Source organism: Octodon degus, unplaced genomic scaffold (genome assembly GCF_000260255.1).
Source record: "Octodon degus isolate 3935 unplaced genomic scaffold, OctDeg1.0 scaffold00004, whole genome shotgun sequence".
Lineage (NCBI taxonomy): Eukaryota > Metazoa > Chordata > Mammalia > Rodentia > Octodontidae > Octodon > Octodon degus.
Window position 1 is genome coordinate 10,643,770 of NW_004524580.1, and position 9,964 is coordinate 10,653,733.

At 36.0% G+C, this 9,964-nt stretch overlaps 1 protein-coding gene across 3 annotated transcripts in view; it reads left to right on the plus strand.

The window, feature by feature from the left end:
• Window positions 1-9,964, plus strand: part of Tmtc2 (transmembrane and tetratricopeptide repeat containing 2) — a 434,585-nt gene that overhangs the window by 301,812 nt on the left and 122,809 nt on the right. For all 3 annotated transcript variants that reach the window (XM_004623764.2, XM_023716254.1, XM_023716256.1), the window contains one exon: window positions 1,108-1,229. In XM_004623764.2, coding sequence (XP_004623821.1) covers window positions 1,108-1,229 — 122 coding nt within the window. The remainder of the gene's footprint in view (window positions 1-1,107; window positions 1,230-9,964) is intronic.

Here is a 9,964-nt window from a genome sequence, read left to right on the forward strand (position 1 = left end):
TGAATATTTACATTTTAAGCACTTAATAAACTGTTAATATTTAAGTTAATGTTTAACTTAAGTACATCCTCATCTTGCAATACAGGGCTTTTTTCTATCCTTGAGCATTTTTCCATACTCCATTATAAGAGAGATGGGTTGAAAATAAGCAGGCAACTGATTGCTTTGGGTTTTATTTTCCTTTTTATTCTCTTGCTGGGTTCTTAGCAAAATGCTAAATTTAGTAACTACCGTTGAATAATGTGAACATAATGACAAGCGACTGAAAGGTCTCAGAGTAGCTCTGTGTCCTGTGAAACCTGAGCATGTTTGATAGCTGTCATATATTTAGCAGATTTTTCCAAATGAAACTAATAAATTTTATTTACTTATTAACCCAAGATGCACACAATTCTAGCAGTGTTATTTCATTCAGACCCATTTGCACTCTGTTCATTGAACTGTACTTAAATTTCCTAAGAAACAAAAGACTCTGAATACAAAGGAATAAATAATTATACAGAAAAAAAAATCAACTCCTTAAGAAAACAAATAGTGATAGCGAGGCCGTCCCTATAAATCAGATGTTGCTAGGTTAGGTATTGGAAGCCATATCTAGTGTTTCTCAAATGTTTAGCATTTCCTATTTTATATTACTTTTGAAAGACAAGGTTTTCCATTTATAAAGTGAAAATCATGATGCCATTTTTGGGAATCACATGAGAAAATGAAGAAAGGAACTTGTCATAGTATCTGAAATTCTACAGTATGTAGACATGATGATGAGGAAGGTGGTATTGTATTTGTATGGGAAAGCCATAACCTCAAGGTTTTGTCATAGGTTGTATTATAATTTTAAGTTTATTTTAACTAATGCATAATTAGCAGAATACATGTGTATTTCCAGTTACTATTTGATGTTGTGGTGCACATAATATTATATAATATTTAATCAGGTTAAACATACCTATCTCCTCAAACATTTGTCATTTCTTAGTGATGAAAATTCTTGATGTTCTTGTGGCTTTTGGGAATGTAAGGTACAGCAAAGGTAGCTATAGTCAATCTGTCATGCAGTAGCACACCTGATTTTACAGCCTCGATTTGAGCTGCACAATTCTCTTACAGGTGAAGCGTATATGCGATTAAGCAAGCTCCCCGAAGCAGAGCATTGGTACATGGAGTCCCTGAGATCCAAGACAGACCACATCCCCGCTCATCTCACCTATGGGAAACTGCTGGCTCTCACGGTGAGTAGCTACCTCTCTCACTCCCAAAGACATTGATTTTCTCTGTGCAGACTGGGACAGCAGGGCTTGGGGTACTGGTTATGAGCCAGTTAACTCAGGTAGTACCTTGATGGTCCTACTGTTAGACCCTGTAAATTAAAAAATGTTACTTTGCTTATGGAGTTCGGCCTGGGGAAAAAAATGCATCTCATGCATTTTCAATACAACATGAATGAAAAATATAAATGGAAAACTCCAAGTGTGTGATTAGCTAATAGTCGTTCTAATAGCAATATGTGCATAAATACTATGTTTCATAAGCCAATGTTATCCTCAAATTGTCTGTAATTTGAAAAAAGTTTGATTCTGACAAATAACCTTGGAATTCCTTCTAATTTAAGTCATTCTGTAAGGTAAGTAAACTATCACTTAGCCCTGCACTCAGTGACAAGTGCTCTAGGAAAGCACAGGTTCTTGAAAGTCATTTTACAGTGAGATGTAAGAAATTGATAATATTGTTTATAACTTACAAAAATAGGTGTTTATAAGTGGTATGAATGTCTCTACCTCATATAGTATGAAATAGTAAAGAAAACCTCTCTGAGCCCACATATTTAATAAATGGTAGAACTAGACTTTGATCCTAATATCTGTATACTTTTAGTTCTATCACTAAACTTCTTTCCAATATTAACAAGAAATAAATATTAAATTAGAGAACAAAATAGTAAGGTGGTGCTTTAGGTGAATTCATTGGTAAATATCCTTCAGAAAAATATTTTATTTGTATATCCATTCAAAGATTCAAATACACTTAAGTAAGTTAATGTCAGGCCAAGTAACTTGAAACATCCCACTCAGCAATATTAGATTTGTCTAACAAAATGTATCAAGATACTTTTAATGTTTAGCTAAGCTGGGAAAGTTGAGAGAGTCCCCGAGAGCTAGCAGTAAAGTAGGACTAACATGGGAATGTTGAGGAGGAGGCAGATTCCGCAGTCCTTTGGACCATTTACCAGTTGTGGAAAACAATGAAAAGTTTTTTTGATTGTTTGTTTGTTTATCTATTTTTTTCTGGACTAGGAGACACACCTTTGTACCAATGCAAGACCAAAATTAGATGCTTAAATAAAGCCGAGAAATTCCTGCCCTTAGTATTGGAATACCATAAAGCAAGTTTGCACACCCTGGCAAGTAGGCAGCCATAGCAAGGGACCATCTCAGCGTGGCATTGGGTAGAGGCGTAGCGTATTCTGTGCTGTAAGTTTGTTGACCCCACCCTCCCTTTGAAAACTTAGATTATTTTGGATTTTCTTTCTTTTTTTTAACTTTAGGTTTTGAATTTGCTTGCATGATCCGAGAATCTGTAGGCCAAGAAATTAAATAAAAATCAACCCACCAATAACCCTTCTAAATATCTTTTTTAAAAGAATATATATTTATCCTGTCTTGGTGATATATGCTTGTAATGCCAGCACTCCAGGAGACTGAGGCATGAGGATTTCAGCTTCACGACCAGCCTGACAACTTAGAGCGTTGGTGATAGCAGTGAAATATAAGAAGTGAGGAAGGGGTGATGCTGGGATATATAACTCATTGAAAAGGCTTTGGGGTTGATCCTTAGTACCAAAAGAAAAAATAAAATAAAGTAATATATTTAGGAGTAATTATGATACCAAAGAAGGGTGGACAAAGAAATTGATCATGTAGGTAAGTCAGAATATGCTTTCACAGGGTAAAGGATGGAGGAAGACTAACTATTCAGAAGCACTCAGAATAAGAGTATATACTCCAGTGGATAAGATATTTGAAGGTATTTTTGAAAACCAGAAAGTGGATGGAAATGTTATAACTCATTTGTCAGAGGATAGGAAACTACATTCTAAAGATACTTTGTCTGGAATGGGATAACAGGGACAAATCAAACTTAGCCCCAAGCTTGAAGAGACTCACGACTCCGGGAAGTTGACATGGAAGCAAGCGAGTTAAAGGGCATAAAGTGGGATAGTCAGTGTCAGCCTAGGAACACCTCAGTCAGGTCTTGCCTGGGCCTGCCAGTGCCAGGAACGGGACTCCCAGTCCCACTTGCAGAACAGGGGAGTAAGAGAAGTCCCGGACTCAGGAACAGCTTGCTCAGTTGGAATGGAATGAAGATGGAAATGGTGTTATGGTTCAGGTATGTTTCCAATGCATTTCCCGAAGGTTTATTACTGTAAGTGTGGTCCCTTCATGGTGGCCATAAGAAGTGGTGGAACCTTTAAGAGTGAGCTAGTTAGATCTCGGGGAAATCACTATTTGAAGGTATTGATGCTGGTTTTACAGAATGAGGTTTTAGGAGAGCAAGTCATTATCAAAAGAGCAGCCTGACCTCTAAGTCCTTTGGCTTCCTATCGTGTCATGTGATCGCCCCTTCTTCTTTTGCTGTCACCATGCACCATCTGCTAGTGTAGCTAGAACATACTTACCAGAGCCAAGAGGATACTGGGGTCATATTTTTGAATCTCCAGAACTATGAGCTAACTTACCCTCTTTGTAAATAAATAATCCAGCTTCTGGTATTTTGTTATAGCAACAGAAAATTGATTAAGATGGGGAGTGAAAAGAGAATTGATAGAAAGTCCTTTCATGGGATAATCAGATATTTGATATTGTTCCACTACTTTATGTAAAATACAACAGCACAAAATTTATATCTATCCCCACTGAATACCTTTTTTCCTCATACCTGATCTCCAAAGACATCATGAGTTCTTATATAAAGAAATTAAAAGAAAGAAATTAAATTATTCTAGGGGAAAGATTTCCATATACCTAAATTTGAGCACCCACCTGTAAATCAGTGGCTCCATGTAAAAAGCCTGTCTACACCGTAGGAACTTCACTTGGCTATTATTAATGCTTAACTATCAGTAGGCAAGTAAGATTGACAGTCATGTTAGGCGAGCCTCAACTATAGGGTGGGGATATGAAGGAAATTATTAGGAGACACAAACATGAAGAAACTATTAAAGAATTATAATCCTGGGCCGGCAAGATAGCTCAGTGGACTAAGGCGCCTGCTTAGGCAAGCTTAGGCAAACACAGGGACTGTGGTTGGATCACTGGCACCAAATGCCATGCCATCCCCACCCCCAGAGCAGGCTGAGCCAGCCAGAGTCTGGGCATAGTGGCACACACCTGTAATCCCAGCAGTGGGGAGGCTGGAAGCAGGAGGATCACCATGAGTCTGAGCTGTGTAGTAAGACCCTGCAACAACCAAATACATTAAAAAAAAATTATAATCCTTACAGATGGTACCATATAGCATTTCTTGAAGCAAGATGCCATGAAATGTTTTTTCCCCAGAATATCTATATCTATACCTAGATCTTATCTATATCGATATCATCTACATATCTATATATCTATATTACACATATATACGTATGTGTTTATATATGCATATATCATATATACATACATATGTATATAATGTACATATATACTGGGGAAAAATAAGACTGAGATTTTTATGACAATTAAAAATTTTCACTGAAGTGCAAGAGGATAAAGATGAAGAAATGTCCATAACTAACACAACAATGGAAACCAAAAGCATGAAGGAAGAAATTGTAAAAGAAATCAACATGAAGTTCAACAAAAGACAGGAGGGAAAAGAGAACTTGAAATCAAAAGGTACAAGTTGTTGTTTGTGCCATTAACCTAATTTACTTCTGTAGAAAATTTTTCTCTGTGAAGACCAGTTCCTATCCTGATACTGTGATAATTCACACAACTTTATATAAAAATGGAATTCATGGGGCCAGGGAGATGGCTCAGTAGAATAAGCACTTCCCTGGCAAGTGTAAGGGCCTGAATTCAATCCCCAGTTCCACCAAAAAAAAATAGAATTCATATACTACTTCTTGCTCAGGACTATCTGGATTTTCTTAGGGAGTTCAAGTGGAAATGTTTTGAGTTAGATTGCTAAGTGACCACCTTCAGAATAGCTATAAAAGTTTCGGGTACCCAGTGCACTCCCCCCAAAGCTAGGAAAGAAAATTGAACCATACATGTGCATAATTCTCAGTATGCCTAGACCATGACACTGGATATAGAAACCATGTGTCCTTATTTTTTCTTTTTGATTTTCAAGGCTGAATATTTTAAACTTTCTGTACCAAAAATACGATTTTTAAGGCTGCTTTTTTTTTCAAAATACTTTTTAAAAACCAAGATTTATAAGTTTTGCTTTACAGGCACATATGGAAGGGAAGGAAAGACTCATGTATTACAATCCAAATTTTTAATTTTCCCCCCACAAAGACTTTTATAGGTTCCGACTTGCTGATTAGATGAAATACAAACTCCAGTATGGAACAGCTTAGGCTCACAGTGCCAAAACCCCATAACCATCTTTAACAGTTTCTTTCTAAATTATAAGATTTGGCAAATTTCTGATCCCAGCGGATTGGCTTTGTATAATTGTGGGTTTTTTAGCCTGGTCATATGCCATAGCTTAGTGTGCAATTGACAAGGTGGAAAGTGTCACAGATTTTGACTTCTGAATGTTGAAAATATATTGTAAAATGGAATCAGTTCCTAGTCTCAAAGAAAAAAGTTTACCTTTTTGTCAAAACTGACCAAAGGCAAGCTAAATAAAAACAGCATGGAATGATACTAGATTTAGACCACATGGTAAGACTTCATATAAGAATTCTAGTAAGAAATTGATTAAGACTTTTGTTACAGTCAATGTCATGAATCTCTCAAAGCCTTTATTTTTAACAAGTTTTTCTTTAAGAATTCATGTAATATTTATGGTATTTAGCAAAGTGCACAACAATTAAGGTTTCCCAGGATGCTTTGGCACATTCTCTTGATCGTACCCTTTTGATTCCTCTGCCAAAAATGTCCTCTTCCCCTCTCTGCCTGTTGAAATGTCGTTTCCTCTGTGAAGTCCTGCCTGGCTCTCTCAAGCATTTTCCCCCTTTTTATGTGTCCTTCCTTAGCACTGCTGTCAGTGTGTCTATAATACTACTTCCCAACCGAATGCACACAGAAATCAGTTCCTGTCTTTTGACGCCAGGCATGTAGCAGGGGAGGAGTCTTTGCTTATCCTTTTGTTCCTTTATCATATGTTATTTCACTGTCTTGGTAAACATCCCTGTATCGCTGGGTATTTTTCTGTTTTAAATTATTTAATGTTTGGAAAGAAGATTAATACTTTTATTTCCTGGGGCCAGTGAGATAGCTCAGTGGCCTAAAGTGCAAGCTTAGGCAAGCACAGGGACCGTGGTTTGATCCCTAGCACCACATGATGCGCCAGCCTCACTCCTGGGGCAGGCTGAGTCAGCCACAGAATCCGGGAGTACTGGTGCTGGGGAGGCTGCAAGCAGGAGGATCACTATGAGTCCAAGCTGTGTAGTGAGACCCTGCAACAACCAAATACATTAAAAAAAAAAAAATTATATCCCTAAGCTGATTCTATCTTTGTTCATTTTTCCAACACTGTATTTACTTACTCTACCATACTAGGCATTACCTTAATCCCTAAAGATCTATGCTGATCTTTTGAATGAAAGGAACCTGGTTGTGAAGTGCTCATAATCTTACAAACCACCTGAAGGCGAGGTAGACATAGGTGCAATGTTTATTTCTTGAGTCCTGCTGCTGCACAGCCCTTGGGAAATACTGTTTTCTTTCTGAGAAATCGAAAAAGTAAGCTTCAAAGATTTCAAGAACATCTGAAAATTTGTCTAAAAATTAAATAGCAAAATTAAATACAACATTAAATTTTCCTAAATTATGTCATTAATTTTCACGCTATCTTAAATAATTGTAAATGTGGAATTTTCCCCGTTGTCATGTCTGATTGAACTGATTTTAAGATTCTTAAAAGTAACTTACCATCCTACTGTCTTCCAATTCTTTATGCCTTATTTTTCAATATTGCCATTAGATAGCAGCATGGTTTAAGTAGTTAAACTCCTTTTTATCATTAGGTGTAATAGGTCATGAACGTAGGCTTTCAGTTTTAGGCTATTGACATTTTTACATCAACATTATACCTCTAATACAAATTTTCCATGCTACCCTGGGGAATAGTTCCACATTAAAATCACTAGTAGCCTTCATGTTTAAATATAGTTGGGCTCAGGTGACATTCCTTTAAAATATATAGAACTTTCATACCAATGTCTTATCCAATTAAAATACTAAACACAAGCTGAGTTGGAATTTCTTTGCTTGCAATTGTGATTTATTTCTTGTTTGAACTTTGTTACCTAGGGCTAATGCCATGAATTTACAATTGGGCAGTGCTTTAGGCGACAGGAAGGAATAACATTTCCATTATTGTATTTCAGATCATTTTCTAGTTGTTTCTAAAGCTGTGTGGGTTCACTGGCTGTGCGGATATGCTTACTTCTATGGTTTTTTTTTTTTCTTTCGTTTTGTCTCTTTGTCTTGAAGCCAAATATTTTGCAGGCTTTGTGAGCCAGTAAAATTAATATTGATTTAAATTGCAATAAAAACTACTTGGCTGTTACCTTATTTTCCAGATTTAGGTTAGTAGGCGAGAAGGAAGGATATTGGAGACTCTGACAGTAATTCATGATATAGAAGACCTTTATTTTGGCTACTGCATAGAAGCATGGAGGCAGACTTGTGTGTCTAGCCAAAGTTAATTGGTCTACATAAAACTCCAGTTGTGAAAGTACTTGAGCTTCCACCAAGAAGCCCCATATTCCAAGCTAGAATGATGTTGCTGTAGTCTATCTGTAGTTACCAAGATACGCGTTTCCGTGAGTCTTTTGTGATTATTGATGCTATTTAAAGCAGAGGTCTGTCTCCCCCTCTTCTTTGGTCTTCTCTAGAACATTTTCTTTTCATTTTGAGTGCTGTCAACATTCAGGTTTGCTTTGTATTATTATAATGATCCATAGCCCTGTTTAGATTGGAAGCAAAAAGAAACAAAAGGTGAGTTGAGGGCCTGGGGAGATAGCTCAGTGGGATATTCTCAGTTTGATCCCTGATACCACAAAAAAAGGAAAAAAGATAATTTGATGATAAAAATAAATAATATAAAAATCATTTTTAATTAGCTGTTCTTGTTATGAAAATCTGTGACCTGTGTATTATTGTATGTTACCCTCTTTCTGTCTTTGTTTCTGCCATTTGTTTTTGCTTTTGTTTTCACTCTTCAAAATAAAATAAAACATCATATTATGTGAAATTATGCAGAGTTACAAAGTTACATGCCATATAATTTCTCTTATGTGAGAAACTTAAAAGTATATAAATTAGAAATTCAAAGAATTAAAATAAGACAAGAAAACGAGATAGCCTTCTGGAGATGGGGAAGGAACAAACAGGAGTCAAGGGAGAGGAGAGTTGAATTTTTTAAAAAAAGGTAATTTTTCTTGTGATTTTATTTCAGTCTTTATGGTAAATACATGCAACTCAAGTTGCAAAATTAATTCTTTGAGAAAAAAGAAGATATATCAATATGCTACTGAAATATTAGATGAAATATAAAAAGGTATTTAAAGCCATACAATATCTAGCTAAACTTTTATATAAAACTCTCTTCTATAATCATGATTTAGCATTCAAGAAATAATGTGTTTTTGTGGTATTATTTTTGGCCAAAAGCATAGTGAATCTTATAGCATTTTTAGTACCTTCTTCCCCAGTTGATGCTGTACATATTTTATTATCTAGTGTGAAATTTATGCTGCTTTCCCTACACGCTTCCAGTAAGTGACAAAGGACATCAAGTATCACTGTGATATCCCCGACTTTCACTCTGATATTATATTGTGAGTTAGTAGAAGTCATCATTTATTTTGCCAGATAGTCTAAGAGACAATAAAATTAAAATATTCGACTTATTTGGAATTAAAGGAACAGTGAAAAAATCTTGGCTGTCTTCTAACTACCTACATGTGTTTCAGTGTTTGAAGAGAAAACGTGTTTTCTATTTTGATGTCACTCCAGAACGACTTGCATGAACCTCAAAATGCCACATCTCTTTGGTAACTGTTTTTTTTTTTTTTTTCACTTTACTGTTCTTTAATTTGTTAAATAAGTAAGTACCTTGACATACTAGGAAAGTATGTCAGTACTGATGTCATGACTAATTTCATGGCTTCCAGCTTATTTTTCTTTTTTACTACCTTATATCGATGCCTGTCATGTAATAAAGCCCAAAACATTTAATGTCAAATTATGCTTTTAATTCATGATCTATATTATCCTAGCTTGATAAATTCTAACAGTACATCAGATAGAAGAATTTTTGAGTATTTCTCTTTGTTAAAACACATTTGTACAAACTACATACATTTTTAAAAACAAGTATCTTTTCTTATGCGTAGTTAGGCCAACACTTTTGCCAAGAGAGATTGCCTTTTTTTGTTTCTTACAGTATCTGAATGTATATACACTCCTGCTTCACTTATGATGTTGCTACCATTGTAAATTGCAAATGTTCTAAGTCAAAAGTCCACTTCATACACCTAAGCTACCAAACATAACATGAGATAGTAGAGTGGAGGGAGGATTTCTCTGGTGACTAATCACATGGCTGATTGGGAACTGCCCAGTGTCATGAGAGTGTCCTACTGCCCAGACCAAGAAAGACTAAAATTCAAAATTCCAACTATAAGATGGGCACAATAATGCATGCTTACAATTCCAGCACTCAGGAGGCTGAGGCAGGAGGTTTGTCACAGGTTCAAGACCAGCCTAAAGGGCCAGCCAAATAGCTCAGC